At 38.4% G+C, this 20,942-nt stretch overlaps 2 protein-coding genes across 10 annotated transcripts in view; one reads left to right on the forward strand and one right to left on the reverse strand.

The window, feature by feature from the left end:
* Positions 1-11,299, forward strand: part of LOC130187185 (triadin-like) — a 33,246-nt gene extending 21,947 nt beyond the window's left edge. For 7 of the 9 annotated variants that reach the window (XM_056404568.1, XM_056404573.1, XM_056404574.1 and 4 more), the window contains 4 exons: positions 531-575; positions 669-695; positions 4,628-4,672; positions 5,212-11,299. In XM_056404568.1, the coding sequence (XP_056260543.1) occupies positions 531-575; positions 669-695; positions 4,628-4,672; positions 5,212-5,363 (269 nt within the window). In that variant the 3' untranslated portion in view covers positions 5,364-11,299. The remainder of the gene's footprint in view (positions 1-530; positions 576-668; positions 696-4,627; positions 4,673-5,211) is intronic. The other 2 variants (XM_056404570.1, XM_056404575.1) reach the window with 2 other exon arrangements.
* A 1,914-nt stretch (positions 11,300-13,213) lies between these two features.
* LOC130187186 (clavesin-2) overlaps positions 13,214-20,942 on the reverse strand; it is a 49,318-nt gene continuing 41,589 nt past the window's right edge. Inside the window, exon 5 of the mRNA XM_056404576.1 lies at positions 13,214-19,997. Coding sequence (XP_056260551.1) covers positions 19,904-19,997 — 94 coding nt within the window. The 3' untranslated portion in view covers positions 13,214-19,903. The remainder of the gene's footprint in view (positions 19,998-20,942) is intronic.

The raw sequence follows: 20,942 nt of genomic DNA on the forward strand, positions 1-20,942 counted from the left end.
TCATCTAATTCTTCTAAGACAGCGACAAAGGGTAGTTTCCAAAATGTTGCAAGCAAATGCAGGAAAAATAAAATCATTAATTTGAAAACGTAACGAGGCTTCCTCACCTACTGTTTTATTCTCAGTCACGTTCCATTAGTCAAACCTCAAGGCAGTGAACTGAACATCACACAATGAAAATACAACCCCACAAGCTACATTTGAAAGCAGCATGATTCTACTTACGTCAAAGTGATGAGTAAGAGAAAGAGAGTAAGTAGAGAAGAGATTTTTCTCCAAACAAACTGTTATATTTAATGATATTAGGTCTCTACTGGCATCTTTCAGTAGAAATCACACCTCTTGAAAATGTTGTCGCATATTATGTGATTAAATAGACGTCTTTCTATGTGATAAAGTTATCATTAGGGACATGTCAAGCCGTATTACGCTGAGAGGGGAATAATATCACAAGAATATTGAATGTAGCTACACCACAATTATAGAGAGTTATGTGTCAGGCTGTAATAGGGCTGTCTCTGCTGTTGCAGGCAAAGCTGAAAAGGCTGAAAAGAAATCTGCAAAAGAGGCTCAAGGTATGGATTCAAAATCAGAAAGTGAAGAATCTCTGCTGTGCATGTTTGTCATTGATGAGTTTCTCTCTTTTTTGCCTCCTCTCAAATGTTTAGATAAAGAGAAACAACCATCGCAAGCTAGTACGTATGAGAAAGTAATTTATCACCAGTGCAAATAATATCCAGCCACTATAATAATGAATAACACTGTGAACTCAAAGGTGATTGGTGTCATTTATCCAGGAGTACTTCAAGAGGTTTTCTGCTTCATCCAAGAGGCTTTGTCAGTTCTCCTGAAACCTCTGTGTGTCGTTCGTGTCACCCGTGGGTCGTTAAGGTCAAGTGGGTCGTTGAGGTCACTTGGTCAACAAGTGCTGTTGGTGTGGCAGATGAACACATAGTGGAGATGGAGCTTTGAAGTGAATTGTTTAGTTGAATCGTTGATCTTGGTTTCACAAAGACAGACTGTGACTGTGGCTTAGATATAACAGATAGTCAGACCTCAGATAGACATGTAAATTCATCCATTGCACAAAGCTGTTCAGTTCTTGACCTCTCTTAACCCAGACTGTGGTACAATGAATTCTGGGTAAATTAAGCCTTTTTTCAATATATATATAAAAAAAAGGCCAACCAAGGAACCACATCCAACCACTCAGCAGAAAATATTTGTCTTTTGGAAGAATTCAACAGTTACAGGGATGTTTTACTTGTAGATTGTTACTATAAAAAGAAAAATCCCATTTGGGTGTCATTGATTGTTACCATGGTAACATTGGTCTTAGGGCTGAGTTAGCTTGGGGGTAAGGTGTCTCATCTTTTGTCTTAAATTGAATCAGTCTTTATTTTTGTGAAACAGTCTACCTTGTTTTAAACTAATCTATGAGCCAGATTGTTGTGCCAGTGATCGTTTTCATGATAAAAAAGAAATTTTAAAATAATATTTAAGGATTGTCTTTGGGGTTTGAACATTATCCAAGGTGAACAAGTAAAAGAAAATAAAGAAATAAAAAAACAAATAAATTAGTAAACAAATAATTAAATATTTACATGAAGTGAAAATTGACAAAAGAATAATTTGTGCGCTCTAAATAATAAATAAGGGAAAAAAGATTAGTCTGAATCTAAGAGTAGAAGCACAACTCAGATGAGGTAGTCCTGGAGTAGTGGCTTTCTGCCTTGATCTTCCCTCTTAGATTTTATTTGTCACAACTGTCAGGGTAGTCAGGGTTCAGCTGGACCCAAAATGCAGCCAACACTTGGGAGACGGTGCAGACAGGTTTATTAAACAAAAGAACTTAAAAAACAAGCACAGGGAACCACAAGGAACAGCAGGCCAAAACAAAGCACAGGGGATGACAACAGGCAACATGAACAGCTTGGGGACGAAGCAGAAATTAACAGGCAACGCGACCAGATGATGACAAACCCAGAGATAAACAGACGAACCGACACAGACAAAGGGAAGCACAAAGACTATATAGACAAGGGAGGCAAGGGTGATTGCACACAGGTGAAACACATTAGGGCGGGGCAGACAATCACCACACAGACACAGGACCAAGAAAGGAAGCAAAACACTGAGACACACAAGGAAACAAATTACAAAATAAAACAGGAAGTGCACGGGGAAACAGCGCACAAGACAGGGAAGACTAAACTACACACTAGAAATACTCAAACCCCAGAACAGAAACCCATCAAGAAAGTCCAATAAAAGTCCAAAAAACCAAAACCCTGGAGCCTCCAGGCTGAGACCATGACATTATTTCTTTAACCTCTCCTGTTTCCCTGCCCCCTACGATTCCACCAACGCTACAGACCAGTCTGAGATATCTTTGTGAAACCTCACCTGGTAGAGCAGGTACCATTTAGGCTGAGTTACCGCAGCGGCCTCGGTTCGAGTCCCGCCTGTGGCCCTTTGCTGCGTGTCATTTTCTCTCTCTCCCAACTTTCCTGTCTCTGTCATTGTTACTATAATAAAGGCAAAATTAAAAAAAGTAAACATAACTTGATCAGCAGCCTATGACATTTCCTTAACGACAACAGAAACCTCTTGGGTAATTCGACCTCCAGTCAGGTCAGGTCGTTTTTAGGTTCACGACAACGTTATCATGTCACACAAGGAGGTTTAAAAAAAACAATTAAAATTCCCGCCATTTGAACAAACTGACAAAGCCTCTTGGGTGAATGGAGAAACGTGTTCAAGTCCAACTCAGTACTTCTAGATATTCTATCAGCTGTTGAGTGAAACTGCTCAGACACACAGTGATGCTATTAACTGCTTTACTTCCTGACAGTAACGCTTCATACCATATGCTTGTTGTTCATAGAGGGAGCAAAGAGAGCTTCCTGTAAGGCCTGAGGTATTCAGTTCTTTCTCACCATCTTCCCACTGGTTAACTCAATATGAAGAGACGCTCTCTCTTAATGACATTAGGAACATAAGTGATTAGAATTTAATGAGATGATCTGATTGAGACGAGATTACGTCTTTTGAACTTCCTTGAGTTATGAGGGGAGATTATGGCCTTTGATGAATACAGCAACAATAATACTTAGCCGGACTGATTAAATCCATGAGCTAAAACCCGTTAAACTGGGGTATTAGTGTTCTGTTCTTATTGAGTCATCCAGTGGAGTATCAGCACTCCCCCACTGCCCCGAGTGACTCTACACTTTTCTACTATCATTGGTGACGCAGTGACTCCCGTCTACTAGAGCAGCTGTTCCCAACCTTTTCCAATTCATGGCCCATGAAAATGGGGGGCGCCTCTGAGGCTCACCCGGTAGAGCGCGTACCACATAGGCCATGGGTTCGGGTCCGACCTGCGGCCCTTTGCTGCATGTCATCCCCTCTCTCTCTCCCTGACTTTCCTGTCTCTCTCTCACTATACTTTCACAATAAAGGCAAATATATATTTCTTTATATATGTATGTATATATAAAAAGAAAATCTCAAAAATCTTATACCTTTTCAGAGCAAACGAGTAGGAAGCTCCACAGTCTCCACTGTGGCTTATATCAGTGAGACAAACCAATTTAAACATTTCATATGTTTTAAGATCATTTCATTTCAAAACATTTAAGAATATTATTTATATTTTTTGTTTTTTATAATTACATTTTTTCAGATATATTGTACAAAGCTTAGCAAATAATTTGTCAGCCCACCTGCAATACCTTCGTGGCCCCCAGTTGGGAACCACTGCACTACAGTACAATCAGCAAACTTTGATTTCTGTGATTAAATTTGTAGGTTTAGATGCTGCAGTTTTTGAATTTGGGGAAGACAAACATCTTTGTCTTTTGAGAGTTCACTACCTCATGGACAACACCAGTACAAAATTCAATGCTCTGTTTTATGCAGGAGACAGTTCTCCACAGTTCAGTTGAAGGACAGCAGCTTCATCTCGACAGAAATCGACCTTCAATAGCTTAAAAAACAAAAGGCTCCATGCAGGTTGTTTGGAATAATAATATTCCCATTATAAATCATAATTAAAAACAAACTGAAATTTGAATTCTACCCACCTTTTGAGGAAACCGTACCTCCGAGTGTGTTTTTCTATGGTATCAGTTCACTGACAGCAGAATCTTAATAATTGTTCCTCTTTGTTATTTCAACTCCTCACACTCAGTGTTGTGTTTGTCTCACATTATAGTGAAAAATCTATGTCCACTGGAAGCGCTACCATAGCGATAGAAATAAGTAAAACTTACATGCCTTATTCCTGTAAATGACAAAAATTACACCATTTATTTCGTAGCAAAATGATTTTGAGTTTCACTTGGATTTGAACAGGAAATATAAAGAGCTAAAGAATTCAGAACAACATCACATGTTTGTTGGATGATTTTTATTTTCCTCTTTTCCTCCTTACATGCATGTAGAGACTCACACTAGTCATCTGTCCTCTCCTCTTTCTTTCTCACACACACACACACGCACGCATGCATGCACTCATGCATGCACGCACACACACACACACACACACACACACACACACACACACACACACACACACACACAATGCCAAAATCTCTCTATGTTTTGTTCCTGTTTCTTGCAGAAGAGCATCAAAGTGAAGACAACACGACAGAGAAGAAGAAACCAGGTAAAAGTTACTCAGAGTATTTTTCTGTCAGTTACTGGGGTCGTTATTGAGGGAACGGACTGGTTCCTAATGACTACATATGACAAAGTTATGTGAATATTTTATATTTATTTTATTTCAACTTTCATCAAAATGGAAAATACTTTGGGTGTTTGTTATAAATATTATTAGATTTTTGGCTTTTTGAGGGAAAAGAGAGAGAGGTGTCATGTATACCATTCGACCATTTGGTGTTTCTTGCTGGATCTTAAATGAGGAGTAGTTGTGTGTTGTGTTACTCTCGGGAGCCAGGAACTCCCTGAGGTTTAGTTAGATTGTTATTATCTGAGTTTTGTTTCAGTCTTTGGATTCAGTTCATTTAATACTAATGTTAGTTTGATTTAAGGTTCAAAATTAAGACCCATTAACCCATTAAGAACTCCATATTTAAATGTTCTCTAAGTTGGAGCTCAGTTTGGATTCCATTCTCCCCTTTTTTATCTGTGTAATCAACCTGATTATCTTTTTTAAACCATTCCATCTACTTGCTGTCTTCACAGGCCAGAGATACTTCCAGTGCATTTATGTCCCTGGTAAAAATGCACAGTACCCCTTGCGACCTTTCACCCCAGCTATGTCCCCCACCATGATGTCCCCTGCACTCAGGTCGATGTTGGAGCAGCAGCGAGCAGCCAGGGCGGCGGGGCAGTAGGACAACCTGACCTCTCACTTCATATCTGACAGCACTACTCTCCCATTCCAGCAGGGGGAGACGTTTGAATCTGTGGCATCCTGAAATTCACAGGAGTGCCACACAGAGACTGACAGAGAAAAAAGTGGACACAAGTATTTTGTCTTTAATTTATTTATGTATTTATTTTCTCTCTTTGTGGTTGAGCTCCTGGGGTTTCTGTGGATATTTCACCCTCTGCCGTTTTGCTTCACTAGTTGTCACTTCCACGCTTTGCTTGTGCCTTAGATACAATGTAATGTCACCAGTATCCAAACAAGAAAGTATTTTTGTGAATATTCTTAACTCAATATAATGTACATAATGCATATGTTTCTAATTAAGGCTGAGATAAAAGGTCATACCTTAGCATGTCATTTTTTTGTCTCCGCGATAGACAGAGATTAGATCGACCGGTAGATAGATTAGTTTGAGGGAGTTGCACATACAAACATAACGTTTTTAGGTTTTAAAGGTCTTTTTAGCCACACATCACCTGGATTAGGAAAAAGTAGATTCATTTCATAAAAAGCACCAATTTGGACAATGTCTTGCACTGAAATGATAATGGAAAAGTTTACTAAGAAATTATAAATAACAAAGAGTTTGTAATATTGTTTTTAAATCACTCATGAATTAAAAATCCCTTCAGGTGCATGAACATGTTACTTTTTTTTTACTACACAAGCCACTGAAAAACAAAGAATTGCACTCAACCTTTTTAAATCATAACATCATTATAAAGAACAAAGAACATGGAGTTAAAAGTTGCAGCTTCTTTTATTTCCAGTTTTTTTTTATTTTAAATCCTCATCAAATTTCACCGTGTTGCAGCCGTAACCTCCCCGGCCTGTGTTTGTTTAGTTTTTTGGCCGCTTAGCTGCATCTGCATCAGATTAGCATGCGAGTGTTGCAGGGTCAAATCCCAGGAGCTCCCACAGTTGATCCCAGCAGCCTCCCTGTCTTTGATCATGAGTGTGAACATCCATCAGTCTCAGCAACATGTTCGCGCATGCTGATGAGAGATGAGACACGTTTACTAGACATAATAATAAGAGGCAGGACTGAAGAAGACCTGCATCTGCATTCAACTGCTAGCTGCACTCTCCAGTTCACCCTCACCTGTGTTATTTACTGTCATTTAAAGGGACTTTAAAGAGATACTTGTGGTATATATATTGTGGTAATATGTTATATGATCCTAGAGACTGATTGACCAGAAGTGGCATATTAGACCAATAAAAATATGGATAACAACACAGGTTTACATACATCCAAAATGCACCGAAAAGAGCTGCCGAAATTAATATAAACCCAGATCCAATTAAGAAGCATATTCAAATAGAAGAGAAACAAAATGCAGATACAAATCTTCAGTGTTAAATGATGTAAATATAAAATCAAGTTTTTATGAGATATATTCTAATGTCAGGTGTAAGCACAGTCCAGGTTTGTGTTTATGACCTGAAGCAGAGCCTCACATATGGACTGATACATCAGTGTGTGAGCGTCAAATATGTGTTATTGATCACAAATTAATTCAACGTCAGTAATATCAGCGTTGTAATTTCCTCACACTGACATTTAACGTCTCTTTTTTGCCTCGTTGTATAAGTTTAGAAAGTTTTTCCTTGAACTTTAAGTCATTGAAGCCAAAGATTGGCAACAAAGCAGCTTTATGTTTTTTATGAATTTTATCTTTATCTTAAAAAATGAAGTGCAGTTCATGGATATTAAGTGTCATGTAATTGTGTATTTGAACACATATGATCTCAGAACTCTTACAGTGTCGCTGTGTTCGACACAAATCTCCGTTGTTTGTTCTCAGTGTGCTCAGAGACAGGGAACCTGCACAGGGCGACTCTGACGTGACCAACTCATGAGACGCTGTGATGTCTGCTACAGTGGAAGAATAATGTCATGTGTGTCATGTTAATCATCAGCTTATTTATTTATTAATCAAGCCTGATGCGTCACTTTTTTTTTTTTTCACTTACCTCACTCGTTCATATAGCTCTGGTTTTGTAGCTTAGCAACGAGGCTGCCTTTGTTGTTGCTGCAAAACTGTTGCTGAACATTACCAGCAGTTTGCTATTGTTGTCTTACTGAAGGAAAACCTCAGATGAACAAGAACCAAAAAAGGTTTTCACACTGGGCTTCACCCTGGGATAAGACCCACGTTAGCCCGACAGTCCATTCACAGTCACGTGATCATACACAAGAAGGTGTTTGTCTATGTTTTTAGGTCATTTCACCTCAGTTACCTGATATCGTAGCGTGAAACACTACTATTGTTGTTGATTCATAGTAGTAATGAAACTGTACTTATGCATACGATTTAAAAGGACATGGCTAGCCAATGAAAGGCAAGTATTTCCCATGCCCATGACCAATAATGTGGCACTTCCTCCCTCTAGTGTAGGGCCGTGCTATCTTTAACCTATCAGGGTCATCCTCAGAGAGTCTTAAGGTGTGTTCACAAAGCTAAAAGTTAATATACAGAGACGCGAGTGAATGCACCTTTAAACGTGAATCAGGATGTTGAACGAACATCATGAAATCTCAGCTAGCTGTTTGCGGTTATCATCCAGAACACGTTAACCCACAGGCTCTGATTTTAAAATGTGAATGTTTAACCCGAGGCTCGACGTGAACTCTGAGTTAATAAGTTAACGGGCGTGAAATGAGGTCGAGCCCTTAACTCTGTGTCGCCCTGCAGGGTGGAGGTCAGCAGGCCTGAGAGATGAGTGTCAGGAGCCTTTCATGTTTCCCAGCCAAATAAGATCTGACGACCATGTACAGTAACAACATGCTGAGGGTGTGTGGTTGTTAGAGTGACCTTTAAAAACACACTTCAAAGTGTGATTAAAGTTTTAGCTCATAGAGGGATTGTTTTTTTTTTAATGAATCATATTCCAGCAGGGAGATACAGCAGCAGCCTGGTTGCGGCTCTTTGTTGTTTGGATTCCTTAAAAATATTAGATACTAACAGAGAATAATTAGACCATGTGCTGTAATTAAGGTTTTTAGTCCTTTAACATGAGTTAAAGTAGAGTAGACTATAATTTTACATCAGGAAAACCAACTCTAATCTAATTTCACTACGGCAGGTGAGACAAGTTTCACGGTCTTCATAAATATTAATGTGAGCGTAAAGGTGGAATGATGTGTTTAACCTTGACTACATCCCTCATTACATGGTTTAAATACATGTGTTTGGATGATGCCGTTATGAAAGAGTCAGTGTGATTACAAAAAGCAAAGAATTTACTTGAATGTCACGCTGTCATACTTTTCTTTTACTGTTTTATTCTTCTTTGGTCAGTAGTTACACAAAGACCCTGAATATTTGTATTTATTGATCTAGACATTGTTGTGGGTCAGTGACGAGGATGTTTTCATTCTTTCTGATTATTTAAAACTTATATTTTTATATAAGATTATAATGCTGTAAAATCCCAACTTCAAACAGCGTCTTACTAAGCACTTCCTGTGGAGTGACCACCGGTGGCACTGAAGAGCAAGTGCTCCATCTTTAACGACCATGCAGGTCATTTTATCTTTCCCCTGAGATACGACCTACAGGAGCGTACCAGCGCTGACACACCGAACCTTTGTGCAACGATAATGAACCTGCCGTTAAGGCTGAGTAACAGTCAGGGTTTGGTTGAGTTTAGGCACAAAAACTACTTAGTTTTAGGAAAAGACTCTAGTTTGGTTTGAAATAAGTACTTCCTTAAGGTTAGAGGACCTTTGTCGTCATGGTTACAATAATAAACACATGTTAACGGTTGTGTGATGTTGTGAAAGAAACGACACTGTTGATCTCACATAGTTTCACACGGGCAAACAGGAAGTTGAAGAGATTTATATACTGATAATTCAGAAAACTGTAATGTTACTGTCATAAAACTCAAAAACAGCAAGTGAAATAAGAATTTATCTCAACAACTGGCTGTGTCTGTCACATGAAAGTAGCGAGAACTGCTGCATTACAATTAGTTTTATTTGATTTGTTTAATCCATCCACACAAACCAAAGTGTAAAAATGACACTTTGTGGTTTTATGTGAGGGTTTTTATGTGCTGGGCTCCTGGACTGAGCCCACAAGACTCCAGGAAGCTACTGCTGCGGGCTAGCTTAAACAACAACATACAAAATGTTCATTATGAGCTTTAGAGATGCTGGTAGGCTGCTTTTGTCCCCTCTGGACAGAGCCAGGCTAGCTAGGGGTTTCCCCCTGTTTGCAGGCTTTATGCTAGGCTAAGCTAAGCTAAGCTAACCACCTGCTGGCTATTAGCTTCATATTTTACAGACATGAGAGTGGTATCAATCTACAGTAACTCTCAGCAAGAAAGGGGATGTGTACTATTCCTTTAATATGCTACTAGTATTCAATCACACTATGTGCAATGTTGACATTGTGTACAATTGTTTAACAGACACTTTAGGAGCCGTTCAGACTGTTAAACACAAGCTAAACTGCCAAACAAAAATCTAACACATAAGCAGGAAGGTTTGCAGTGAATGTAGTGGCAATGTAGTGCAACATGCAAAGTGATGAAACAATATTAAACTCAGCTCCACTCACTGTGTTTGCTGCATTAATTCACTAAATGCTGTGCACTAGAGTACATGTTGGTCAGTATCACAGCTACACCTGTTGGCTCCTGTTGACACCAAACAGGCTGACAGTGATTAGGGGAATTTAAAAACAGGTCATGAACCCTGCAGTAAAATTAGACACTATGTTCAAGTTTCATACCTACTGCAGTTTTAGAGCAAATGTTTTATGATAATAATAATAATTTTATTCATAGAACACTTTTCAAGCAAAAGCACAAAGGTTTTTCCAAAGGTGAAGAAAATTAAAAAACACAGAAAACATTAAAAACAACTTCAAAAAGATAATAATAGCACAGGTACAAGTACACATAGACATATACGTACACAAGTGCATACACATACACATTCACTCTCATGCTGACACTCAAAAAACGAAATTAAAAGATAAAAACTGATAAAAAAAAAATGGCCAGAAGTGTGTGATCAGTTGTTTGTAAAAGCTGTTCTGTAATAGCAACAGAGTCAGCTGACCTGATGCTCAGTGGAAGGCTGTTCCAGAGCCGAGGAGCCAGGACTGCAGAGTCTCGATCACCCTTTGTTTTTAACCTGGACTCTGGAGTAGTGAGAAGGCCCAGACTGGCAGACCTGAACAGGGTTACTGAACATCTTTAGAAACCCTGTGTTTACTCATCAAACTCTCTCCTGGGATTATTTTTGTGAATGAACTTTATAATCAGTAGTGTGAAAATCAAAGCCACTGGAGATGATGATGACTGTAAGAGTGGGTGAAATGCTGGGGGTGTGGGCTGAACAAATATGGTATCAGGTTGTGGTTCTCGTAGAAGGAACACTTATTTTGTTAATGATTTCTTATGTAATATGCATGATGGTGTAATTTAAATACAGAAATTAACACAATTTTTGGGTTGTAGCAACCACTCCTTAGCAACAGTCAGTCAGATACTGTGTAAAGACTGTAGATGATAGTTGATATGCTCTTCATTAGGTCTCACACTGATTCAATCATTGGTTTATCCAAAAAAATGTACTTTTGTTTGAAGAGGACATTTTTTGTGTGTTGTTTTAGTTCCGCATCATCAGACTGTAACTTGAGCAATTGTTTAAATGTTTCATAAAGAGACAATGTAAACTACCTGTTGCATGTATTATAAAGCAGAGATGGACAGTGTAATCATAGGAAATGATAAGACAGAAAGCCTGACTCAGCCACATTTTAGGGGCCAATTAAATGTCAGAAGTGACATTTAACTGGCTGTGAAATGTTATTTGAGGGGCTGTTCTGAGAATATCAGCTGTTTTTGAGTCATAATTTAAATAAATATTTGCAGATATCTGCGAGGTCATTACTGCGTTTTTCTTCTGAATATTTATATGCTAAAGAGACAAACTGTTGTCATGGGGACACAGAGTGGCATTTAAGCCTAAAACACATTTAATGGGCTAATGTCAAAATACAATATGATGATACAACCCAGCCTCCTGCGAAATACTGTGTGTATACTGTACATACAGGACTCAGTTTTTATCAGCATAAGAATGAAATGTTCATGCTGGATGCATCCAGTAGCATTTTTATGTCTGATTTAATAAGAGAAAAACAAACACTCAGCTGAACCCTGAGACAGAATTATAACACAGTCTCTGGTGTTGAAGACAAGTGCGCTTAATGATGTGCCAACCACACGTATTACCTGCTGAGAAACACAGTGTTAATGCAAATGAACATGCTCATACATTTACTCCAAAACACACATTAGCATGTGGAAATAAGGTCATATCAATATAGTTGTTGCACATGAATTAAACCTGTGTGAGTGGCTTTTTGTAAATGTTTACACGCCACAGCAGCTCAATCTGTCTGTGGATTCCGCTGCAGGGACTGGTGGCACAGTGACGTTTTACATATGTGACGTCTCAACATATGGCCCATACACAAATATAATATAAGACATATATGTCCCTAATCAAGAATGCTGCTGCCATATATGTCACCCATAGGTGGATAGATCATCACATATATACGTACATCATCTGGACATGTGGAGACATAAGTTTATAACATAAATTTAACGTTTACATTAATTAAAAAATTCATTAAAAATATCTATGATTCATTTTTATAAGGTATATTGTTTATTAAAAGAGCATACATATAAAAATTCTATATGCTTAAATATATGTTTCCTATTCATTTTAATGTCTGCCCTGCTGAATATAATACCAACATATATTGACAGGCTTATGGTGGATATATATTTACATAACATATGTCTACAATATAAGCTTACATACATAAACATATATTTGTATATAGACATGTGTCAAATGTTCCTATTTCTAATAGGTTTTCTACATAATTTTTTGCATATAACATGTTTTTATTTTATATGTACGTACATTTCATATATGGAAATAAATTCAATATATTACATGTGTGTGTGGGGTGATTCGAATTGTGTCAGTGTTATTGAACAAAACTTAAACTCTTAAGTGTCAAATAAAAAAATAGAACGAAAGTGCCCCTTTGGTTTCAACATACTCCATGTGACCGAATTTTCTCCTTTGCTATGACTTTTGTTTTGTTTGTTTACACTGCCAGGTTTTCATTTCTGCAGTTAAAATGTTCACTTTCAGCTAGGATGCTGACGCAAAGATGTCGTGTTCCAGGTGTTCCAGGTGTTCCAGGTGTTACAGGTGTTACAGGAGTTAAACCTCATTGGCTCACAACTTCTGGACACGGACTTTGTTTTGATTTTGCTCTTTAAGTAACTTTGTAGTTTCAGTTTGTTTTTTTGTCAGTTTATTCTTGTGAGACTTTGTTCAATGATATTAAAACAATTTTAATTTATGAAATCGAAAACAGCAGATGGCTATAAATCTACATAACAGAGGAAATTTATCAAAGTTTTTAAAATGTCAGAAGCAGTTTACATAATCATTATGCATTATAGCTGCTCAAGAGCCATTTTCCCACTTAATGGAAAGATGTACTGAAGCACCATCTTTCAGCCGAAGTCAGCACCGAGCGTCGCATTGCTAGTGTCTTGGGTTTTTTTGTCTCCTGCCTCAGTCCCAGCAAAAATACCTCAGTCTTGATTGATGACTCCCTGCAGCTGCAACAGGGTCCAACACAGACAGTGAAGCATCATTATCATCATCATCATCATCATCATCATACTGCATCATTATAGAAGAATTAAAGTGGTGAGACAAGTGTGAAAGAAACAGAAACAAGAGAAACGTGAGAAAATCTACGTGTGTCCATATTTATTTTGCTCGTTTTACATAATGCAGTTCAGCAAATTGTCTTTGAGGACATTTATATGACATTTAACACCTGCTAACTGAAACAGCTTTTTGCTTCTATAACATACTGGCTTTCCATAATGACTTCACAACTCAGTTTTTCAGTTTGGTCTCCCTACAGCTCCTATATGTACCGCAACTATACAATCAAAGAACAGTGATATGAAAATCAATAAATATATCACAACTGAAAGTAATGCATTCATTTTCAGAAAAGATTATCAATCATTTAAAAAAAATGTCATTCAGTGTCCAAATCGTCAAAGCACAAACACTTGATGATTAGAAACAATACATTAGATTTTGGATTGAAGAGGCGGCTTTGGCTGAGATGAAGGAAAAAGTAAGTGAGAAATGAATCTGCTTAGTCTAATTATAAAGAGTGGATTACACACACAACATGGTGAATTATTGTGAAGAAAAGAGCTTATTAGTAAATCAGATATAAGTAAATAAGTAATCATTTAATTTTTTTTTTAGGTCAGAAATGATTTACAGAGCGTGCGTTTGTTAATCTCCTCATTCTTCATTTCAGTTCTAACTGATCTATACAGCTGCCAGTTTGTTGTTAGTCTGTTAACTGGAAAAAACATAATAATGTCAGTCGGTGAAGTTCAGGTTTCCTGTCAAACTCACAGGCACAGAAAGGCTGAGATTTATGTCAACGAAAGCAGACATTTAGGTCGACTTCTTCCCTTTTTTGAACCATTGTTGTGTTGAACGATATGAAGCAGATGAATGGAAACACTACATGTGCACACGGATGATGGTCATGTCCTCTCTTCTACAATCTGCCAAACTGTCCTGTCACAAATTCCCCATTTACTGTGTATGTTTCAAACTGGGATTTAAACTTGGAGAAAAGCTGTGTGTGTGTGTGTGTGTGTGTGTGTGTGTGTGTGTGTGTGTGTTTTTGTTTTCTTTATCACAAATATCCTGTGAACCACATTTGGCACCATCATGGAGGTCAATTGGTGAATAATTGTAGCTGTTTAAAGGTCCTATATTGTATAAAGTGAAATTTCCAATGTTTAGTGTGATTATAGATCAGGTCCGGGTTCTATATTAATACTGTGAAAGTATCAAAGCCTCAATCCACAGAGAAATGCACACAGCCTGTATTCTGACACTGAGCCTTAAAATGAACTGTCAGGACTTCTGGAACTTTGTGATGTCACAACAAAGCAGTCTCAGCCATGCCCAAGCCCCGCCCACCTGGACCCACCATCTACCCTTACAGGATATGGTTTCTCTGCATGTTTACATGAAATCTGCTACATATTTATTCGATCAATCAGAAAACAGTCAGCCAATCAGAAGAGAGGCTCAGAGCCACCTCTGTTCTGATTGGTTCACTGACCCGTTGTTACTAGAGCTCCAGAGAGAAGCCTGAGAGAGGAGATGTAAAACTACACTGAGATGGTGTTTGGTTCTTAAAACCACAAATATATCTTCTTATGGATCAACACTTCAAATAAAACACAGAAGAAGAGGAAAATATGGAGCTTTAAAGCAATGAAGATAAAGTCAAAATGAATATGTATAAAAACGCTGTAGAGTATTAAACACATCCACAAAGCAATCACTAAGTCAGAGAGGAAAAATAAAGTCCACTTAATTTGTGAGTTGCAAATAATGACAGCGTCATGTCAGACTGCTGACAAATTTGTCCTTCAGGGCTGCTGTAGATTCACACACAGTCAGGCATTTGTTTTTATTTTGTTAATAAGCTAAAATTCCTCTGATTTTTGCATATGTGCAGACTTTACATTTCCTGTCATATAGACTGGTGTGAAAAATGGACGTGTTTACATCAACTCCTGTAAGTTCACAATCAACTGTTATCATGAATGTGAAAGGATGCGCAGTCTCCAGCTGAGAAATGAATCATCAGTGCTCTGATTTGTTGAGATGGTTAAATCATGGCTCCTGGGTGGGTTTTTAAAATGTGAAAGCCGTTTAAACTGGTCTGTTACAGTAAGTCTCTGAAATGTATTCAACAATACTTTGACCTGAAGTCAGCAGGAGAGACATAACAACAACACAGAAATAACATTCAAAATGCTGAATTCCTTAAATAAAAACAAATTCTAACGTCATAACTCTGTTTACAATTCATACAACATATACCAGTCTGTCCCCTGTGTGATAAACAAGGTCGATAGCAATTTCAATAAAATACTGACAAAAACAGAAACATTTAAAAAATCTTAAATGTGTGGTAAAGCACTAAGCATCACCGGATAAAGGATATCTGTAATAAAATTAAAACTCTTCACCACTGTGTTTTAATTTCCTCTACGTACAATAAGTTTTACAACAGAACAAAGCAGCCGCCGACACCTCAGCCTTCAAAATAATCCTGCCGGAGATTCAGATAAACTCCGTTTCATATATTCAAGCAGTATACAGATGTTTATTACATGTAAACTTTATATCCTATCAACTGGAAGCATCTACAGTGGCTGTGTGTGAGTGTGTGTTTCCCTGTTTTATGGTACTAATGTGTGTTTTCCTTCACATTTTCCTCCTGATTCACCGACACTGATGAAAATGTATCCGTTAATCCTGAAAACTATTTTACTGTATGTGTGTTGTCGCTGTGAAAAACTGATCTCAGGTGTGAAATCATTGTGAAACACACGATGAACATGGTTTTCTGGTTCCACCTTCGACCCCACGGTCTCTTTACAGTCTCACTGTCAAAATGATTGATTGATTTAAACAGGTACAAGGACCCAAGTGTTTGTTCACTCATCGTTGATCTGTCCAGATGTTCTACACACACACTGAACATATGAATGCAGTTCCTTTGTATACCTGGATATAAAATCACACTTATTAACTAATGTTACAGAAACATTTTCCTGTTTCAGTAGAATTGTGGCGATTGTGGAATTTTTAATTAAAGGTTGCAGCTACTATCTCAATAGATATAAAACAGTGGTTCTCAAAGTGGGCAGCAAAAAGGGGAATCATTTATTTTCACTATAATTCCATCCATAAGTAACACCATGACAGAATGTTTGACTATTTTGTTCATGGGTTTCACTTTGTGTAATAAAACATCTAAAAAGCAGAAATCTCAACAGATGGGGGTCTGTGGTCTAGTGTGTGTCAGTTCAGGGTCCTTGATGTGAAAAAGCTTGAGAACCACTGATATAAAATGATGTTGATGCAATATAGTTAAGTTGTTTGTAATCAGCTGTATGAACAAATGAATTTGAACCCAGGTACAACAAAGTCGGAGGAGACTGAAACCTGACACATTAGGTCGTTTAAACAAAGGAAACAAGGTTGTAATATACAAGAACACATGTTCATTTATTGTTTCAGCTGCTTGCTAGGCTGATGACACGCCTGCTGCTGTCTGCAGGTCCACAGGATAATTCCAGTGTAATTTTCCATCATCTCTATCCCAAATTATTTCTTTACCGCAATCACAAGCACTGAGAGGTCACCGGGACGAGTTTCACAAGACAATCTTTCTAAAATATATTGCAAAGAAAATGAGCTTCAGCCTCTTTTAGCACAATATGACGAAGAAAAATCTTTTTCTTGTTTTAAAGCAAAAACCAGCCGTGAACATTAAAATGTTAGCTGAGTTTACAGCTGGAGAACGCCCTCATTCAGCCGAGAAAACTGATGCTAGGAATCTAGAAATATCCATCACTATAATGAGAATTTAAAATGAAATTACACTCAACTCTTAAAGGAGATTACCATGTGTAGTTTGATTATAAAGCAGGTCTGGCTTCTATATTAATCCAGTGAAAGTATCAAAGCCTCAGTCCACAGAGAAATGCACACAGCCTGTATTCAGAAACTGAGACTTAACACCAGCCGTCAGGACTTCTGTAACTTTGTGATCTCACAACAAAGTAGTCACCAAGCCCCGCCCACCTGGACCCACTATCCAACCTTGCCGGATTTGGTTTCTCTGAGTGTTTAGCTGAAATCTGCAATGTTTTCATTCCATCATGCAGAAAACAGTCAGCCAATCAGAAAGAGGCTCAGAGCGTCCTCTCTTAACATTATATCCTGTGTGACGCCATCTTGTGCATCATCCTGGGTTCTTGTTTCAAGGTGACTCACCAGGAAGTAGTGAAAACTCACACCAGTATCAACAGATAAATGATGATTTAAAATGAAATTACACTGGAATCTTCCTGTAATGCGAGTAAATAAAACGAAGCTAACAGGTTTCCCTGACTGTTTCTCTGCAGCTCTCTGAGGACTGCACCAACTGCCTGATCTCGTAGTCACAGTATCGGCGTCACGTGGCAGATTATCTCCCTCTAACTCTGATTTAAACTGCGGTGGAACCAGACAGATCACGCTGAGCCAAAGGGGGTAAAACCACTCGACTCTGCGCAGGGTACAGCCTGTGAGCCTGTTGTAAGTGGGGTTGACATGTCATGTACGCTGGTGTGATAGTTTAACATTCCAGCTGTCTGCTCTCGTTGCGGCCGGCCACCTCACACTTCCTGCCTGCCGGCCGTTCTGTGATGTGCTCGGCTGTCTGTCTGTTTGCCAGCCTGACTGGGTTTTCTTCTTCTGCCGCCCTGCTCGTCAGAGTGGCAGTTTTTTTTCCCCCCATCCATTGGCCCGTCTACCCCCTGAACATTCGGTTGTCATACCTTTTGCATTTCACAACATAAACCCGTGGCGAATGTTTGATTTGGAAGAACCTAACCTGCGTCGAACACCTTCGGCTGGTGCCACTTTCACACCGAGAAGAAGTGGAAACAGAAAATAGTGGCTCTGTCATTTTAACTATCCTACTGTATCTACACTGCAGCAGCAGCTTCTCTAACTGCTGAACCTAAACCAAACTCTGACTGTAATTATAATAAAATACTGTACTTTAAATACGTAAAATAACACTCTAGAAATAAAATGCCATCTGTCCATTTGTGGAATCAGAGTAAGAAACTCATGGCAGGAATTTGAATCACATCACCTGATACCGACATGCGACAGCGACCCATTTGTAACATTGCTCCACAGCGCTGCTCGTGGTCACAAACTTGCACTGCACCTTTAAGAGTCTGCAGTAATGAAGCTACGGAGCCAAAAAGCAAAAATGTGAATTTTCTTCCTCCATTCAAAAATCCCCTGGAAACTAGCTTTCCTAACGTTATCACGTGATAGCACACGAGGCCTAAAACCTTCAGGCAAATCTGTAAATTACTAGCTGAACGAGATGTGGGTGAGAGGTCTGGAAAAAAGCTAGAAAGTGACCCTTGAGTCGAAATGCAAATCAATACTTTTTGATTCTCAACTGCGTAACACCAATAATGTAGGTAAATGAATGCAAAGATACCAAATCTATCCTCGGATAAGTGTGTAAATGTACATGTGATTTAAACAACATGTCTATAACATGCAAAAATAACACTACAGTCCTTTAACGCCTAATTCTTTAAATCTTATACTTAAATCAACTCTAGTCAAAGGAAAACACTGTTTTCTTTTCTGTGGTAATGTTTCAACATTTGAGATTATTATTGCTAAAAATATAACAAATGCGCCACAAAGTAACAGGAGGAGGTGATACACTTGCCCTTTTTTTTTTTTTTTTTTTTTTTTTTTAATTTAGCCTTATTTATTTGGTTAGACATCCTATCCATTAGTTTCTGAAAATATATCTTTTGGTCATCTTCAGCCAAACAAAGACTTGAGTCATGGTTTAAAGAGCAGCCTGCAGCTTTGTGTCTGTCCTAATGGCAGGAGAGATTCTGTCCTCTGTGACACGTGGGTCAGGGAAAAGAGAGAAAATGGCCGAAAGGAAAAAGCAGATAATTCATAGAGCCAACTCTTGCCGTAAAGGGGGGTTTGCTTTTCCAAGAGATAAGTGGAGCGAGGCTGATAGTTCAGACATTATTTTCACAGGAAAGATGCCACCCCCCCGCCCCAACACCCCCCCCCCCCCCAGTTAACGCCCAGTTAACTCCCAGTGAACTCCCAGTAAACCAACTGCTGGTCTGCCAGTTTGGGTCCAGGAGGTTGAACAAACTCAATATCGTCGCTTCTGCTAATCCTGAGCCGCCGTTGCGCCCGTGCGAGGCGTTTTCTTCAAATTATGTACAAAGAAGAAGAAGAAGAAGAAAAAAGAATCATAGCCCCGAGCCTTCTTTGAAATATGGTTTCCAGTTTCCCGCATCTCTCATCACCCATATAATACACAACTGTGGGGAAACACTGTTTTTCTCATTTATGTGGCACCTCCACGACTTCCCTGTTCCTCCGCACCGAGGGGCTGGATTGTTTAAAGACGTTAATTTACAGTTTTTTGGAATTGGCACTTGACAAATAACTAAAATAAATAAATATATAGAACACCATCAGTAGCTCTTAAGACGCCCTTCAGTCCGGGGGAAACGTCCCTCTCGTCTCTGGCCATTTGTCTGCCTCACATCTGCTCAACAGTTCAAGAGAAACAAGAATCCAACAGCAGCAGCAGCAGCAGCAGCAGCAGCATTCTCTGGAGGAGTGTGTCGTTCAGGGCGTGTGTGTGTGTGTCGCTTACAGTGTGTGCACAGGTAAGTCTTGTTAAGAGTATTTCTGTGTGTAAATATTGATCTGGGTATGATTTTTTTTTTTTTTTGGAGCTGTGTATGTGTTGTTTAGTCCAGCGAGAGCAGCGGCTGCATGTTGTCTTCCTCACTCTTGACTTTGTCAGGTCGTTTGAGGACGCCCGGCTCCACCACCGACTGAGACCTGCAGGGAAACACAGCACACGGGGATCAGCATGAGCGCTGGTGCTCCAGATTCATTTCCATCTACTTGGGTAGGGTCCCGCCCTGCTGCCACAGGTGTCAGGTCTGCGTCACTATGTCTAAGAGTTGAATGTTTCCCACAAGACTCCAGCAGCAAATCCTGGATATATGATTCATAAAATGTGATAATCACAATACCCATAGTAAAATTTGTATATTAGAAATATGTATATGTTGAATCTTTATATGGTATAACATGTTGTGACACATACATGTTTGTATTCTGGGAAAGTGGTCTCAGACTCTTGGACCCAACTGTAAATAACGTCAACATATATTAAAAGGCTTTGGAATAGAAATACAGTATATCTACAATATAAGAATACATACATAAACATACATATTTGAATGGGCTGGACACATATGTAAATATATGAAATTTCTCCAATTTCTAATAGGTATAATATATCATGTTTAAATATATGTTTTTATTTTATATGTACATTTATATGCATCTCAGAAAAAGTAGCTTCATCTTATCTTTCACATAAAGATGAAAAAAGTTAAAAGATGCAAGTCTGATACATAAAATATATGTTTAGTAATTTGTTTATATTTTATTTAGTTAAAATATTAGTAAGTTAAATGTTTAACTTAGTATTAACTTCTAATATTTCCAACTTATTGTGAGATTTTTTATTTTTGTCCTTCATTTAAAAATATACATACATATACATACATTTACCCCATCATGCATGGGAAAAATGAATTTTTACACACTGGTTTTCTATGATAATATTTGATAATATTCAAATGAAACCTAAGGATGCCACATATGATTCAGGATCATTTATAACTGACTTGAGATTTATTGATAATTGGCAGCGCTGTGTTTCCCCGCAGTGACAGTTTGCTGTCTCAGCTCACACTGTTGTTTCTCTCACAC

Source organism: Seriola aureovittata, chromosome 19, assembly GCF_021018895.1.
Source record: "Seriola aureovittata isolate HTS-2021-v1 ecotype China chromosome 19, ASM2101889v1, whole genome shotgun sequence".
NCBI classification, from domain to species: Eukaryota; Metazoa; Chordata; class Actinopteri; order Carangiformes; family Carangidae; genus Seriola; species Seriola aureovittata.